Raw genomic sequence first — 18,134 nt, 5'->3', positions numbered from 1 at the left:
TAAACACGCTCCCATAAGCAGCACAGTGGTAAACATGCTCCCATAAGCAGCACAGTGGTAAACACGCTCCCATAAGCAGCACAGTGGTAAACACGCTCCCATAAGCAGCACAGTGGTAAACATGCTCCCATAAGCAGCACAGTGGTAAACATGCTCCCATAAGCAGCACAGTGGTAAACACGCTCCCATAAGCAGCACAGTGGTAAACACGCTCCCGTCCAAATGAAGAGGTGAAGCAGCACAGTGGTAAACACGCTCCCGTCCAAATGAAGAGGTGAAGCAGCACAGTGGTAAACATGCTCCGTCCAAATGAAGAGGTGAAGCAGCACAGTGGTAAACATGCTCCCGGCCCAAATGAAGAGGTGAAGCAGCACAGTGGTAAACACGCTCCCGTCCAAATGAAGAGGTGAAGCAGCACAGTGGTAAACACGCTCCCGTCCAAATGAAGAGGTGAAGCAGCACAGTGGTAAACATGCTCCCATAAGCAGCACAGTGGTAAACATGCTCCCCGTCCAAATGAAGAGGTGAAGCAGCACAGTGGTAAACACGCCCCGTCCCAAATGAAGAGGTGAAGCAGCACAGTGGTAAACATGCTCCCCGTCCAAATGAAGAGGTGAAGCAGCACAGTGGTAAACATGCTCCCATAAGCAGCACAGTGGTAAACATGCTCCCGTCCAAATGAAGAGGTGAAGCAGCACAGTGGTAAACACGCTCCCGTCCAAATGAAGAGGTGAAGCAGCACAGTGGTAAACATGCTCCCGTCCAAATGAAGAGGTGAAGCAGCACAGTGGTAAACACGCTCCCGTCCAAATGAAGAGGTGAAGCAGCACAGTGGTAAACACGCTCCCGTCCAAAGTTGTGAAACATTCTTCTTTTGTTTTCTTTATCAGCATTTTGTTACCCCCGTCCCAACTTTTTTTTGAAACATGTTGCTGGCATTAAATTCAAAATTAACATATATTTCCATGAAATAGTCCAAATTTTCATTTTCAACATTTGATATGTTGTCTATGTCCATTTTGCTGCTAAATATGGGTTTACGAGACTTGTATATTATCACATTCTGTTTTTATTTGCCTTTCACACAACTTCCCAACTTTTTCTGTTTTGGGGTTGTATGTATTACGGTAATAAATCAATTTTTGTTTACATGCACTTTTGGTGTGATATCCCCATTCATGTTGCTCCACGAGCCATGTGCACAAATGTCAGAAGATTTAAGTTGCATACTACTGGGTAGTAATAAACTATATATAACTAACACATTAAAAAAAAAAGTTTATGTATTTGTCAGTTGATGTTTAGAGAAACTGTCACATGCACTTTCACCTTGATGAAACTCTGATTAACATTGTAGCCTGTGCAATGGTTTCCCAAGGTTCGCATTTCTTAAAATGCTATAGTATGACAATATGAACAAAGATTTCTTCCTATGCTAGTTTTGCAGTAGACCAACATCTCCAGTGGAAAATAACTAGACAATTATTGGTATTGTGGAACCGGGGACAAGAGGCAATTACAAAGAAATATAGGTAGGCCTAGCCTTCTTGAATGACCCATTCCGAATGAATTGTCTCCAAAAAAATACAATACACAGGCTTTGGCAACACTACTTCCACACACGTGACGGTAGCCTACCAATGTGTTATTATTACGGCAAAGGTGAGACGTTTTCTTCAATGTGCTAAAAGATGAAAGCAGAAGGCCGAACTTCGCAAACAGGAGTTGACAAAATGTAGGCCTACATTTTGTTAGCGTCTTTCTTCCCATTCTCCGACATAAAGGTAGCCTGGTGTCTAGACTAACATAAAGGCACTGTAAGTTAGGCTAGGCTACATCTCTGAAACTGAATAGCCAACTGAAAGGCTAGTTTAGGCTTGGCTACGTTATGACTGGTGTTGAGTTTGGGTAGCCTATGTGGTCTCTTTAACATGGACCTACATCTGTAACTTTTACAACAAACCCCATCAATCATCCACCATGGCAGCAGCCTAGTAGCCAAGGGTATTGAAATGTATTTTCAAGTAGTCTAGACCTAGCTTCAGATAATCCCAATCGTTGTTGTTCACGGACACGGAAAAATAGGCTGTTTAACGGGCTGTGTTACACTAAAAAAAAGAAGTGCGCCACACACACTAAACTTGAATCAAGCATTCTTCAGAACGCAGCTGATCAACCCATCTACTTTCACTTTCAATGAAATCCACTAGTAAACGGAATACACTACAAGCGGCGTGATATTCGGAAAGATGTGAAGCACAAAACCCGTCGTCATTGTCAGCGGCCTGTTATAATGATGGCCTGTGTAATGCAGAAATATAGCCTAACTCTCCAATCCAATCCAACTTTATTTATATAGCACAGTTTAAACAAACACAAGGTTCCCAAAGTGCTGTACAGCAGGATAAGAAACACATTAAGACACCACAGAAGCACAATAATAGGATAAAGTATTAAAATTTAATAAAAGTTAAAAGAGATAAAAATCTAAAATAAAAAGTAAAAAAAAGACATAAAAACTTAAATAAAATTAAAAAGAGATAAAATCTAAAATAAAAGTAAAAAGAGATTAAAAACGAACTCAAATCCAAGAAATAAAATCAAATAAATAAAAAATACTGCCCACATAACACATCTACATACCATCAACACACTTACCTGGGGTTAAAAGCCAGAGAAAAGAGGTGAGTTTTAAGATGGGACTTAAAAAGAAACAGTGAAGGGGCCTGTCTGATGTGAAGGGGCAGATTGTTCCATAGTTTCGGAGCTGCAACGGCAAAAGCTCGTTCCCCTCTAGATTTTAGCCTGGCTCTGGGCTCTGTCAGGAGCAGCTGGTCAGCTGACCTGAGAGAGCGGCTGGGAGTGTATGGGTGGAGCAGCTCAGAAAAGTATGGTGGGGCAAGGCCATGCAAGGCTTTAAAAGCAAATAAAAGAGTTTTAAATTGAATTCTAAAATGGACAGGCAACCAGTGGAGTGAAGCTAAAATAGGTGAGATGTGCTCATACTTTCGTGTGCTAGTTAAAAGACGGGCAGCAGCATTTTGTACCAGTTGCAGACGAGCAACGGAGGACCCACTAACACCCATATAAAGTGCATTGCAGTAATCCAGCCGGGTGGTCACAAAGGCATGGATTACTGTTTCAAAGTGCTGTTTTTGAAGGACTGGTTTAATTTTTGCCAGCTGCCTCAACTGGAAAAAAAACAAATCGACAGACCCCCTTCTAAAAAAACCTCATCGGATCTATACGAATTGCGTGGGTCTCATTTTCTCAAGTCGAAAAAAACGGAAGAATCACACCCCTGTTTACGCACGCAGCCTTTCCTTGCCCCGCCCGCGCTCTCTCTCGTAGCACCTCTGCATGTGCATTTAACAAAATATTCACGATTGTTGAAGGATTGTTGTTGCCACATAGAAGCATTTCATAGAAGACGTCTGGCTAAATTGCTATTAAATCCGCTTAGCATCGTGACCATGCTGCGCAAATTTCTTCAAAACTGCTGCATTGAAGTTAACTCTGCTAAGGTCTTATCACAACATAGTAGGCTACATTGAGGAGACTAAACTAAGTTAAATTATGCAATCAAGCAGTAGGCCTATTTCAAAGCTAACGTTAAAATACTGTTTGGATGTCGAATTTAGCATGCTTAGCCTACTTACAGCTGCATGTCAATTTCGTTGAAGGGCTCATTTTATTTACTCTGACACTGAATGTTTGCAAAATCCCGATGTAAATGGAAAAGTGTTTTCCAAAATTCAAAAGTGCTTGTCCCAAGGAGAAGTACGAACCTTTATTTTAACTATGTAGAAAATGTTTTAACTATGTAGAAAACAAATTGCATCCACACATCCTTTTAACTGTGTTACAATTGCAAGGGTTCCCTCACGAACGTGTTAAAGTGACAGGAACTCAATTAGACCTATACACTACCAAGACGATCTTAGGGGAACAAGCTCTCCTAAAAAGTTCAAGCTCTGAAAACAATTCTTGCTCGTTAAGAATCATTGGATGATCAGGTTCAATTCTCAATACTTGATCATTGTTTGCATTTCCTTAAAGGGTGAAGTGTTTCAGTCATTGTGATTTTGAGGAAATGTTCTATCATAGTGTTTCCAGAGATGGCTATGAAAGATGTAGTCAAATATCTCTTTGTTGGCTCTAAAGGTTTTCCATTCTTGTTTTCCTGTTGAGACTTATGAGACCATAGCAAAATTATTCAGCTCTAAGCAATAATTGTGAAATGTTTGCATTGTCTGGATGAGACCATAGCAAAATTATTAGGCTCAAGTAATAATTGTGAATTGTTTGCATTGTCTGCAAGGGTATCCAGAATATCTCCTCAAATGTGTAGAGTGCAAAAATGACTTTGAAAGCTATACTTGGTACAAAGTCAGATTTATTTATTTTTTTAAATATCTTTCATTTTTGTGTCAGATGTTGCTCAATTTATTTTGTTGGCTAGGCTATGCTATCTCAATGCAAAACTCTGAACTATTTAGTTTTTATAAAAATGTGCAACTACACATTTTCTTTACAACTTTGAATTGTGCCTGTTATGTGAAAACAGAAGATATGCACTTCAATGAGCACTTAAATGTGCACTTTAACCGAACATGCAATGTCTCATCTTTAATGCTAGTTTGCATATTGTGCTGTTTGTTTTTTTTGTTGTGCGTCAGGCTTTTTCACTATTGAATGTTGTACACTTAAATAGGGATCGACCGATATGATTTTCAGGGCCAATACCGATATCAATTATTACCAAAAAAGAAGAGTACGATAACTGTTATGTCAGTTGTCAAAAAATGGCGGTAGATAGGTAGCCTAAAGGCGATATGCAGGGAAAATGTAGCTTAATTGAAAATCATTTAATTATGCAAACTTTTTTTTTACTCTATCAACTTGCATCACAGTGTAAATCATGTGTAGCCTATCATGTTAGTCCAGGAGCTGAGTGATAACAATTATTTTCATATACTAGGCCTAATGGACTGTGTTGTTAAGGGAACAAAGAGGATACTCGCCATTGTGTGTGTGAGTGCAGGAGCGGGAGAGAGGGAGGTGCACGTGTGATGATAGGCAAGCGACAGGTTGAATGTAACACAAGTTTTAAAATAGTTGTAAGGCTATTTAAGCATGCAATTTGTGTCCGTATGCGTCTATAAGCTAAACCTTTGTGAGCCTAAAAGGCACGTTAATAGCCAGCTCAAGACGACATTTAGTCCAGGTCGAATTTATTACAGTCGACCCTGGGAGGGTGTTTTCTATCAGTCCGTTTCCAAAAGGAGCAACTAGACGTTTTGACGTTCGCTATCGCATAATTTGGGACTTGTCTAACGAACGTTGTTTGGCTAAGACTACCAAGACATTTTAACTTGACGTTACGTTTTCCAAATGGCGAGAGTATGGATTATGTTTCAGTAGGCTAGTTAGACACCTATCAAGGCACTAGCCTAGTTTGTAGGCTAACTAGTAAACATCACTAACGTGCCATCAGCTAAAGGCAGAGCGGCTCTGGCTAAATGGAGGAAGTGGGCGTTTTACTTATGGATCCGGATCAAAGAGACAATAGCTTGCAAAGTGGTGTTTTTGCAACTTAATTATAGAGTATTGTGATTCATTGCAACTTCAGCAATGTACGTTATTATCCTACCTTCGAAAAATGGCTCCGTATCGCTGAAGCCCAGTCTGCTACTGCCCATCGACAGTAAGAACAACAACCACTGCCTCGAGTCCTTCGACGAGAAGCCAAAACTTTCGAGGAGGAACTTTAATCTGTGCATTCAGTCTTCGATCCTGATTGGCTGGATTCGTGCTGAGTAACAAATCAGGCGATGTAGTGGGCGGGTGTCAGTACACGATCCGTACCGTCTGCCAGATCCGTTCTGCGCATGCGCATAATTACGTAGTAGAAGACGTAACGATTCCTCTGTAATATCTGTACCACGCATGTCTTGAAACAGTTGACGGCCAAGAAGCGGCACATTTGACGAGACCAACCGCGAAAAATATATTTTGACTACACCCGGCCAATTATGTTCACAGATTGTGCAGGTAAGAGTACAGCGTTCAGATGTTCAATGTATCTTTGTCTTTAGAAATGTTGCTATTGTTGGTTAAACGTAATGTCACACTATATGGCAATTGTTAACAGTGAACGTTAGCTATCGTTAGCCGTTTGGGTAGAAATAATCATGCTAATCATTAACGTAACAGTAACGGTAATTTAAATAGGGACCACATTGAGCATTTGCTAGTATTCATTCATGCCAACACAGCAACCTATCTTAACTTATCCAACACTTAATATTTAGCTAGCTTACTAAATATTAAGTGTTGGATTAGTTAGGTTGCTGTGTTTCATCTGAAGGTTTTTGGGCTAAGGTTAAAGGTAAATAATGTGCATTTATTTATCAGGTTGATGCCACTAAAGACCACGATTAACTTCACCAAAGGACATGGAAATATAATGCGGTAAGTACTTTTTTTTATTTACTGGTTAACGTTAGTTAAGAGACCTGTTATTCAGCACATGTTCTAGACAAGGTCGTAGTCTGAATTTTAAAATACCAAGGTCGGGGGCTGCCGCTAGAAATTTTGGGCACCCCAAAATGCTAGGGGCTTCTGAGCCCTCCGATCATTTTGCCAACAATGACACAGAACGATAGATTTGTTAATTTTATAACATGTTTTTTTGTTTTGTTTGTTTTACTTGAACCAACACACTTTTCCACAATATTCTATTTATTTTAGATGCACTTTTATATCTCAAGAGCCTTTTCCCAAATTGACTTTGGATATTTGCAGTGCATAAGGAAAGTATTCACAGTGCTTCACTTTTTCCACATTGTAAGTTTCAGACTCATCTTAAAATTAATTAAATTCTCTCATCTCAATCTACACACAATACTCCAACACTCCACAGAAAGTGTGGAGTGTTTTGTAAATTTATAAATAATAAAAGACTGAAATATTTAATTTACATACTGTAAGTATTCAGACCCTTTGTCATGACGCTTGTAATTTAGATCTAGTACATCCTACTTCTATCAATGGTTCTTGGTCCTTGGTGGACTTGATTGGAGTCCACCTGTGCCGAAATTAATTCACTGGACATTATTATGACCGCCGCTAGCGAAGCTAAGGTGATTCATGGCTCAAAGTAAAGTAACTAGGACTGAAACTACATAAATTCGCCAAAGACTCAAAGTGAATAATTTGTGTCAACTCGCCACAGTGTAGATTTATTAACGCACCCGTGATCTACATCTCCATTTAAACCAAATGTTTTAGAGCGCGCGTTGAGAGATGTATCCAGGGCAGGGCTGTACCTACCTACACAAATCATTCTTTGTGATGGATGATTTAGTAGCCTACCAACGTTACACCGGTCCGATACAGTTTTGCCTATACCGTGAGACTGAGGCGCTTTTTTGTTTGTTCGAAGTGCGTGTTTAGGGTGTGAGAGGGGAGTCGATGTGCTTTGATTCCAGCTTGGTAGTTGTAGTCTATGCGGTTAAAAAGCACGTGTGTGTGAAGTATCCAAACAATGATAACACTTTCATTATGGGTGCTTTAGCCACAGACTTTCAGCTACTGTACCGTGGGTCCCTTTTAGAAGTGTCCACTTCATTCGCGCTTTCCGTGATTCACGCAGCTGCGTGAAATGTATTACTACTAATATGCAAAACTATTAACTTTTCGCCAAGAGGTGGCAGTTTAAGTCTGCTTGATACTGTATATATGGTCTCACAGTTGATGGTGCATGTCAGAGTGAAAACCAAGCCACGAGGTTGAGAAAATTGTCTGTAGACCTGTGAGACAGGGTTGTGTGAAGACACCGTGATCTATAACAACATTTCTGCAGCATTGAAAGTGGCCAAGAACACAGTAGCCTCCATCGTTCTGAAATGGATAAGTTTGGAACAACCAACGGTCTTTCTAGATCTGGCTGAGTAATCCGGGACAAAGGGCCTTGGTCAGACAGGTAACCAAGGACCCAATGGTCACTATGAATTAGATCCAGAGTTCCTATGTGTCATGACTTCCTGGCTCAAGGCCACCACAACATAAAAGGGGAGACCACACGGAGTATATTAAACACAAAAATAGGTTTATTAAATAAACTATGTACAGAAGTCAGTAAATGTATGCCAAAGTAAAACTGTGGTGTATGTCAGCATAATGAAATGTAATGCAAAAAGGTGTGTCAGTGGGGCGCGCGTAGCCGCAAGTGTGATGTCGAGCAAGCAAGCCAGCAAGAGGTCTCTCACACTAGGATAGTGAAATGATTTCACTAGCTATGCATTTATTATTTTTGCAAAACTGTAAAACACAAGTTTCTTTCAGCTTATCCATGTTTTTTTTTTTTACGTGTAAATCGCATAGAATATGTAGGCCTACACACTTGATCGCTATCACATAGATGAAACCACGCCACGGTTCTTACAGTAACTGACTCACGTTCACGTTGATCTCTATAACTGTTAATTTTTAGTAGCCTATATTCGAACCTATCCATTGAATTAGTTATTGGATGATATTAAAAGAAGCGGAATTATTTGTGGTTGACCTGGAAATGTCAACTTGGTGATCAAAAAGTTATGGATTTCATGTTGGCTGCGAATTCAGAGCATTAAGTTATGTTGTGTCAGTGTAACGTTAGCTAGCCTAGTCTATTTGTCTATAACGTTGCTGCCATACAAATCTAAACCGCAGTAGGCTCATGTTAATCTAATGGGCTTTGAGACATCTGTTTTGTCTTGTGACAAAGTCTCCTGGTTCAATTGTTTCCAGTTTCATTTATTGTTTATAATGCTAAAGAGGAAAAATAAAAATATGGTTTGCAGTGATCACAAAGAAGGTATGTCATGAATATCTAACATAGTAAAGACTGTTACAAAAAAAAATCTCAAAACAATTCAACTGATCCTAAAAATAAGGTATGACCACTAGAAGCAATAGAGGGTCTCCTTGGGATCCTTAAAAGTATTAAAACGTCTTAAATAAAATATACATTTTTTAAAGGTCTTAAAATGTATTAAATTTAGCTAATTTTTTCAAAGAGTGGCATTAAATTTCATCTGGGTGGAAATATGAGAAGAAATATGTCTGGAGAGACTATTTTCCATGCTAACGTTATTTCACCAGTGCACATCCCTGGCTGTCTAACAAGACAGTGCCAGGAGTGATTTCAGTGAAGCAGAGAAAAGCTGTGAGTTGATAAAATAGGTTCTATGTGCTCTGAGCACAAGCTCACTTGTAGTCGGCAAACCAGTTTCCTGTTCTTTGACATGGCTGTCAACAAGCACCTGAAAATGAGTGCTTTTAGTTCTACTAAAATGTAAAATTAGAATGTACCGCCTAGAACAAGGTAGCGATGGAGTTTCTCAGACATTCGTCGTGACAGCCAGTAAAAAGAAGTAGAAAGTGAGTAACTGTTGTCGGAGGAACAGGGAGGAGGAAAAAACGACAGACTGACTGATTGAGGAGTGTCAAGAAATCATATACTTTGAGGCTGTAGGGGAGCTCTGTAAAGAAACCTGCGAGCAAAAAGTGAGAAAACAGCAAAGAAATGGCCAAAACTGCATAGTTTCTCTTTAATCACAGATGCATCAGAGTATTTATTGGATTATGACCTAAAGATTCTTAGCGTTTGCCCTTTTGTTTTTCTAATCAGTATTACAGTGTATGAATGATGACGATTATAATGATGATACTCTGTTTTAGTGCTGTAGTAATATTATTCTAATAAATTATTTTGTCTGTCCTATTTCTCCCTCACACTCTCATTTAACAGTTCAAACCACCAGAAGGTGCAGTGCAACCAAGTCCACCAAGCCCCCCCAGGACACACAAATCACTCAACAACATAGAATGACAAAATGCCACCCCAAATTGTCAGATGGCACAGTTCATGTCGTAAATTCACCGTATGTTTTTTATGTTTAATGTAACCCTTAGCTGGAAAAAGTTGGAAAGTCCTTATAGGGTGACATATTTCTCCTATTTTAGTCAGTGTCAAACCACTGCATAAAGACTTATAATACATCGGTGTAAATAAAGTGCATTAAAAATGGTCAACTCCAGATGATTCTCTTTCACAGAAAAGCCCAAGGACTCAGAACATGAAGCCAAAGAAGTAGATGATGACTCGGCCCAGTGACACCAAATGGAAAAGCCCATTGCAGTAGTCAACCCTACTGGAGATGAATGCATCAATAAGTTATCTAAATCATATTTTGACATTAGACATCTAAGTTTGGCCATGTTTTTGAGGCTTATGACTCTGCCACTGCACATGGTTTGTAGAGAGAGGCACGCACACTTCTATTCTGTCAGATAAAAATGTTTGCATGGCTCTGATTGGAAATTGCCAGAAGGGATAGGTCAAGCAGGAGCAGTGTGAAAGGCGTCCTAATTGCTTGAGTGGGAGGGGAAACATCTAATGGCCACGTTACAACAAACAAGTTTGTCAAGATTTGGGAAATTCTTAAAAGATTGTAGTATTTTAACTAATGCCCCCCCCCATTCAAGCTTTACTCAAAAGACTCCAATCTTTAAAGAATCTTTTCTCAAATCTTGTCAAAGTTGTTTGGTGTAAGGAGGCCATTAGTCTAATAGCCATGCACCAAACCACCAAAGTACTCATGACTGTCAGGTAGGGTGACGGTATTTTAACACTATTTCAAAAAATGTCCAGTGATGACATATTAACAGCAAAAACCTTTTATAGACTATTTCTTTGTACAGTGTACTCATGCAATGGGCAGCAATCGTGAGATGTTTGCTTAATGTTATAGTTGTGAAAACATTAGAAAATGTTATGGGCTTGACCTGATGTATTTTTTCATGTTACATGAATTAAAATGAAGTGTTATTTATATAAGATCATACTTATGTGCCTATTAGTGTGTTTATAGTCAGAAGTTGCAGAGCATCTTCAAAAGGATGCCCTTGCTTGGCCTTGAAGGATTTGTTATTTATGCATGCAATAAAATTATATTAACGGTCATTGAGTCCATGTTCTTGTCTCAACACAGCAAGTTAGTTTACTTTAGTTAGTTAGTTTACTTTACTTTTATCACTCCACCGACTTTTAAGGAAATACTTTAAGAAAAGCTATTTAATTAAAATTAATTGTTTTAAACGACACTTTTGGCTTGGCATTTGTTGGGTGGGATAGGCCTACGTGTTGCTCCTCTGGGAAGAAAGAAAAGAGTCAGTGGCGAATAGCGCCCCCTGCCTGTGACACATGCACAACTCAGCAAAGCCTTTATAAGGGCACACCTGGGGGGTATTCCATCAATTTCGCCAAAGGCCAAAAATAGCTTATTTCAATAAGTCTCGCTAATTTTCAGTTCCATTGTGGTTAACGTGAATCCCAGCTTGGTAACTATGGGAATTTATGCCACAGAACTAACCTGGTCCGTAGCAGGGTAACTTTCAAGCTAAATTAAGCTGTGTTGCAAAAAAGATCCAAAAAGATGGTTCCGTCAACCTGTGCTTTCGTCACCTGTAGACTACAACTTCAAAAATAGAAGTAGAATTTTTTTTTCCAACAGTGTCACCAAACATGGATTTACACATTCACATATCTCTAAAGAATTTGTGAAACTATGTGACTTTAAATGTTTTAACTTGACATGTGTGGTTCTAGGAATCTTGCTCTACATCGTTTGTGTTCTGTGGTGGTGTGATGCGTAGTGAGATGGCATAGTAGAGAAATCATATTTGTGCGTGTGCAGGTTCGCTACCCATAGCGTGTAGACCATGTAATTATCTTGATCATGCACTTTTTAGTTACTTTTTAATGAAAGACATGTCCTGCTGTTGATAAAGTGTCATTCACATTTGGTAGCCTGTTCAGTGGCAGTAAATATGCTAGTGGACTTCATCTGATGCAAGCCAAAGGTATTATTCTGTAGCCTATATAGGCTGCTAATAGCCTAATTAAAACCGCTTCATGTGTCAACAACTGTTCATGAATGTCAAATCAACTGTGTGCTACACAGATTAAATATTAAATGACAAATTGAAAGCCACTGCATTTCAGATCATTATATTTCACTAATTATGTAATGTAATTATATATACACTTTGGCAGAACTATGAGACTTATGGGAGACAATAGCTATATTGATACCTATTTCTTGTATGACCACCTACGCCTAGACAATAATTTGGAGCGAACCCTTTTAATCCAAGAACGTATGCCAAAGCTGTTTTTTGAGTTTACTATTTATTCATTCAATCGTTTTGTTAAAGAGTGAAGGCAATCAAACTCGCAATTGATTTAAAACCATCATTGTTGTTTAAATTTATGCTTTCATTACTTTTCAATTTATGTAGGCTAGTCCTTGACAACCATCTATTTTTTTTTTTGGATGTTCACTTTGATTAGCATGCAAAGTTGGCGGACAGTACACATTGGTCGTAGTGTTATCCGATTGCGTCGAAGTCCGAAATCATTCAGAGTAAACATGGTGTAGTGTTATCCAATTGCGTGCAGTGAGATTTTAAATGCATGCTTGTTGCCGTCCCTCGAGTTTGGCCATTACATTGTTCGTGGCCAGACCCTTAATCTTTCTAGATTACCAGGGTCTGGATTTTCCAGGCTATTGGAACAGTACATCGGCGGGTCTCGATGACATAACATCCTTCAAATAGTAGCCATTAGACTAAAAGGACCCCTCCATGAGTTTGAGAAACAATGTCAAAGTCCCTTCAGTAGAAGCAGATCGGCCCCATTTTAAACGGCCTCTTTGCTCTGGAGCCATGCCGTTCTACTGTCACTGAAGGCTTCACAGCTGAGATCCTCAGGGGGGAGACTTGACAGCCAGTGATGAGATATGGAAACACTCTCTCAGTGAATGTGTGTGTGAGAGTGTGCAGGTGTGTGTTATTATCAAGGTCAGAGAATGACAGCTCTCCTCTGTCCCAGTCCAGCTGCACTCTGATCCTCTGGAGTTTCTGCTGCACTGTGAGGAGAGAGGGGGGCTGTGGTGCATCACGTGCTATATATGTATTGTCCTTATAAAACACATACCAGCGTCCACTCATGGATCTAAAGTCTCCCTTCCTCTGGAGAGACCCTGTCATCACACCCACATTCCACCAGGTGTTCTCCACATCCCAGCTGAGTCCCGGAGTTAAAGCCCTCAGAGCCCAGGACGCTGGCATACATATCAAATCGCTCTGGGTTATCAGGAAGCTGCTGTCTCTCCTGGCTGACCTGAGCACTGGTCAGATCCTCAGACAGGAAGAAATTTGGGTGTGCAGTGTTGGGGTCAGGAGTTACAGGAGCTGCAGAGAGAGGAACACATAGTGCACATCAGATTTTGTGTATGTGTGTGTGTGTGTGTGTGTGTATGGAGCAACTTGGGGTTAAGTGAACGGTTGAGGCGGGGAATTGAACCCACAACTTTTCAGACTACCACCACAACAGTGTGTGTGTGTGTGTGTATGGAGCAACTTGGGGTTAAGTGAACGGTTGAAGCGGGGAATTGAACCCACAACTTTTCAGACTACCACCATGACAGTGTGTGTGTGTGCGTGCATGCATGCGTGTGTGTGAATATGTTTCTCTGTTACTCACTGTACTGAACAGTGTCCTGCATCTTCTCCCAGACTCTGAACTTCAGAGTCAGTGCTGCTGTGGTTCAGAACCACAGAGAAGAGAGAGAGACAGGAGGCAGATCACTCACCTTTCCACTGTGCTCTTGTAGTTCTGGAAAACATAGACAGGGAATTGTAGTACATGCAATACTCCATAGCAAATGAGTCTACTGTATTGGTGTACTAACTGTTGTGCTGTTACTTAGACTAAACATCCTTCTTACCTGCAAGAATGTGATATCATCAGCTCCCAACTTCTCTTCTATAGTTCTAATTGCATCTGAATTAGATGAAATTTCTCTCATCATCCTCTCAATCTTTTAATTCATCGTATGACTCTTCTGCTCCTCTTCCTCCCTCAGTGCAGCTATCCTGGCTGCCTCTTCATCTCGTAGAAACTGGTGAAGCTTCTCAAACTCCTCCTTGATCTGCTTCTCTGTGTGTTGGACCTGTGTTTTTTTAAATATTGTTGTCATTAAAACGCTAGTGACTAATATGATTTATGTCTCACCTTAATGTGAGTTACTATTTGGTCATAGAAGACGGGTCACATTAACCTGACTCTCGCCAGATGAATTTCATTCCGCCTTGCTCCACTCCTCCATCTGGGATCGATCCATTGGAGTGGTGCTTCAGCAGGCTGGGCCTTATCAAAAAAACCTTGCATATGATTGGATAAGCCACTTGTCCGTCATCTATTGACGTGCTACTTCAACCACTCACATCGAAGCCAACCTGTGACGCTGAGAACAGTCTCACAGTTGCTTCTACGCTACGTCACATCTATGAAACTCCCTCCCTGCGTCCTGATTGGCTCTACCATACAATCTGGTGCCGAAATCACTCAACGGAACCGATCCCAGATGGATGTGAGTGGAGCTAGGCGGAACGAAATTCATCTGGCGAGAGTCAGGTTAGGGTCACATGCCTATTCACTCAAAATGTGAACCACCTCACACACCATCGCAATCAATCAAACAATATCATTGCTGTGGCATAAGTTCAGATAACAAGTAATGTTTTTTTTTTTTAATAATATAATATCTATATTAAACTAAATGATAAGCAAAACAGTCTCCATCTTCTGGTTTGACTGCCAGAATGACTGCAGTAGTCTCTTACCCTATGCTCTCCTGCTGCTTCGTCTATGGGACTGAAGGTGTGGTTCCTGTGTGTCCTGGCGTCTCGACACACCACACACACAGGCTGATGAGTGTCCAGACAGAAGAGCTTGAGCTTCTCACCGTGCAGACTGCACAGAATCCCAGAATCTCTTAATGCTGGATCTGATGCCCCCTCATTTCCTCCACATGGTCAACTCACAGAGATTCTTCAACGTAAGATTTACTGGAGGGAAATCGTCAGAGGACTTTGTCCTGCACACGGGGCATTCTCTGGACCCTCCGACGTCCCAGAGTGTCTGCAGACATGCTTTACACACACTGTGATTGCACGCAAGCACCACGGGGTCTTTAAAGACTTCACAACACACAGGACAAGACAGATACATTTCTAACGGAGATTTGGAGGCCATGTTACTGTATGCTCCAGCACAAGCTTTTCCTCTGCAAAATGGCTGCTCTTTATCTCTGTGTCGGATTTCTTACTGAACTAGTATCTACAAACGTGTCTCCATCCACAATGACCATCTGAATCACAAACCTGCAAACGGAGTTGTAAGTCCTGGGACATGAGGCGAAAAAACAACCTGCCACTCATTGATTCCTCTTTCCACAAAGTTCAGTCAGGACATTTGGACTTTGGAATTTAGTTAAGAATCATTTCCTCATAGCAATCAATAATCATTTACTCATAACAATCACTAAAAGAGAGAGGGAGGGAGAGAATAAAAAAGAAGAGAGAGAGAGGGGAGGGAGAGCGACACAAATAAAGAGAGAGAGAGACTGTTGACCTATATGACAGGCTTATGTGACACTCCTCTGTAAAGCAAGGTGAAATTTTATGACCCTAAACACACCTCTTTAGAGAGTGAGCAGGTCCTTAAAAGGTACAGTCAATCAGACTTATCTGTTGAAATTCACACTCCTCCCTTAAACATACAGTCAATCAGACTGTTACTGTGGAAATTCACTCCTCCCTTAAACATACAGTCAATCAGACTGTTACTGTGGAAATTCACTCCTCCCTTAAACATACAATCAGACTGTTACTACTGTGGAAATTCACACTCCTCCCTTAAACATACAGTCAATCAGACTATTACTGTGGAAATTCACACTCCTGCCTACACAGTCCGTCATCTCTTCCCTTGTGTTTTTTGGATGCATTTCCACCCACAGAATATTTGTTCAATTAATTTACTTTCTGTAACAGTCTGGCAATACATAAACAAACCTGAGAAACCACCCTGTCCTCCAATGCGTTGTACTGTGTTTGTGTATTGTGTTTGGGGAAATGTGTGCTTCTCTGTGTGCGTTGACAATATATCATTCAGATAAGTACAACCCCACATCACCACTAACTCTCAAGCAGCCCTGGGCATAATCTGGCAGACATGCAAAATCTAGTGCCTTCAGTTGAGCAATACAGAGACCTGAGGACTACCATGGCACAGCCTAGAGAACATGCCGCATGCAATGTGACGTCTCCTTAACTCTCAAACAGACCTCTGACACTCATGCATTTTAAATAAGGAGTCACTAGTGCTAAACCATCCATAGCAAAAACTGATTTATTTTGTAGCATGTGCTACATATAATCTCTAGCACTGCTCAGCCCTGCACAGGTTTACACCGAGACAGTGCTTAGTATGACTAGAAGGCATATGGCAGTGCACTGTCTTTTATATGCTCTTACACTGAGACATACTTAGGATGACTAGACAGTATGGCAGTACACTGAGACACTGCTTAGGAGGACTAGACAGTATGGCAGTGCACTGAGACACTGCTTAGGATGAATACGCCTTCTAGCCAACTGCCTAGTGCAGTGTCATTTTGATTACAGCAGCGTAGCATGGGCAGCAGGTCGGTCAACCTCACTAAAAAGAAAATGGCAGGTCTCCCAGAATAAGTTAGTGAGGGTTGTGATGGGGCTGGGCCCTCGAGAACACATTGGAAGGAGGCACTTCCAGGAGCTTGACTGGTTACCAGTTCAGACCAGAGTGACCCAGCTGAGGCTCAATATGGTACACAAGGTCATTAACAGGGCCCCAGTGTACCTAAATAGCCATTTTTCCAGATCTGGGGAATCTCATAATCATAGTGTAACCAGAGCAGTAAGGAGGGAGAGAGAGGCAATGAGCCACTCCCAGTAGCCCGACTACGCCACACTGTAAAAAGTTTAACGTAAAATTTACAGCAACTTGCTGGCAGCAAATAACCAGCAACTTGCTGTATTTTACTCTACAGTACACCTACTGTATATGAAATCACAGTACCTATGCCTGATACTGTAAATGCAAACTACAGTAGTACTACCAGTGCTGTAATGTATCCAGTATTGAATTGTCTACCGTATTTTTAATCACAGTACTTATGGATCATACTGTAACTTAGTACAGTAGTAATACCAGTGCTGTAATATTATATACAGTAATTTTGGGAAATTCATATCCTGCTTTATCTACAGCCAGGATAAATTTGACTAGGCCTAGATATGGTTTAGGTTACACAAACTTGCATCAATAACCATTGACAACTTGTTATCAGTTTGAAAAGCAAGTACATTTATTCACTTTTTTCCGTTTAGAAATTCTCGTGTGCTGCATCCTAACGTTAGACCAACGGTTGCAGTCAGCCTGATCCACCACCAGTAGCAGAGTGAAGCAGCACCTAGCAGAAATAGAAGAAAAAAAATAAACAGTGTTAGATAACAATTTTCAACTGAAACTGAAGGCTACTTACAAGTGAAACTTTAGAATAATCATTTATATATATACTGTATGTTTTTTGAGTTTACTGTCAAAATGCCAGGCTGAAGATGGTGTTAGCATAACTCAGTTTCACAAGGTATATTTAGCTGCTAACGTTAGCCAGCTGGGTGAGCTCATTGATGATGTTTGCTTGCAGCAACACATAGATATATGTACTGATTACGATGAGTTAACGTTACATAAGTTAGCTGGTAGCAGCTAAACCTCCACGTTAACGTTAACCAGCAGCACATCATCTTCAGCCTAACATTGTGACAGTAACATACTAGGCCTAGCACTACTAGCGAATGTTTTATATAAATTATATGAATATAATAAACTGTAACTTACTGAGAACTAAGGTAGCAGCTAGGCCTAATATAAATGAGACTGCCAAAACGTTAACGTAACATAAAACATTAACGTTAATGCCACCTTCACAACAACAATGATAGCTAGCCTAACCTTACTTAGTTGATGACTTAGCATGGATGAGTTTGTAAGTTAGACAGTACAACGTACATAAACTGTACTTTAATGTAGTACAATTTCACAATGAAACATTAACGTTACATAAATAAATGCTTGCTTACCATTAAGGTGGAGCTGCGAACTTGACAGAGTGCTGAACACCGTTGGTCTG

General features: G+C 40.4%; 1 protein-coding gene and 1 long non-coding RNA gene across 2 annotated transcripts in view; both read right to left on the bottom strand.

Annotated features, from left to right (window-relative positions):
* The window catches only part of LOC125291755, a 45,424-nt gene extending 39,680 nt beyond the window's left edge, over positions 1-5,744 (bottom strand). The window contains exon 1 of the long non-coding RNA XR_007193059.1: positions 5,654-5,744. This is a non-coding gene — a long non-coding RNA (uncharacterized LOC125291755). The remainder of the gene's footprint in view (positions 1-5,653) is intronic.
* A 6,754-nt stretch (positions 5,745-12,498) lies between these two features.
* LOC125291739 (zinc-binding protein A33-like) lies at positions 12,499-13,903 on the bottom strand. The gene is made up of 3 exons (XM_048238595.1): positions 13,842-13,903; positions 13,707-13,729; positions 12,499-13,305 (listed from the first exon to the last, which is right to left on the bottom strand). The coding sequence occupies exons 1-3, from the start codon at positions 13,859-13,861 to the stop codon at positions 13,067-13,069; spliced, it is 282 nt and encodes a 93-aa protein (XP_048094552.1). The 5' UTR covers positions 13,862-13,903; the 3' UTR covers positions 12,499-13,066.
* Between the last annotated feature and the right edge of the window lie 4,231 nt (positions 13,904-18,134).

Source organism: Alosa alosa, chromosome 3 (genome assembly GCF_017589495.1).
Source record: "Alosa alosa isolate M-15738 ecotype Scorff River chromosome 3, AALO_Geno_1.1, whole genome shotgun sequence".
NCBI lineage: Eukaryota > Metazoa > Chordata > Actinopteri > Clupeiformes > Clupeidae > Alosa > Alosa alosa.
The sequence above is the reverse complement of the archived record's forward strand: the minus strand, read 5'-3'. Positions and strand labels throughout refer to the sequence as shown.

Coding starts and splice junctions, on each gene's coding strand:
- LOC125291739 (XM_048238595.1), bottom strand. CDS start 13,861: ATGATATCACATTCTTGCAG. Junction 13,730..13,841: donor ATGATATCACATTCTTGCAG/GTAAGAAGGATG, acceptor TATGTTTTCCAG/AACTACAAGAGCACAGTGGA. Junction 13,306..13,706: donor TACAAGAGCACAGTGGAAAG/GTGAGTGATCTG, acceptor CTCTCTCTGCAG/CTCCTGTAACTCCTGACCCC.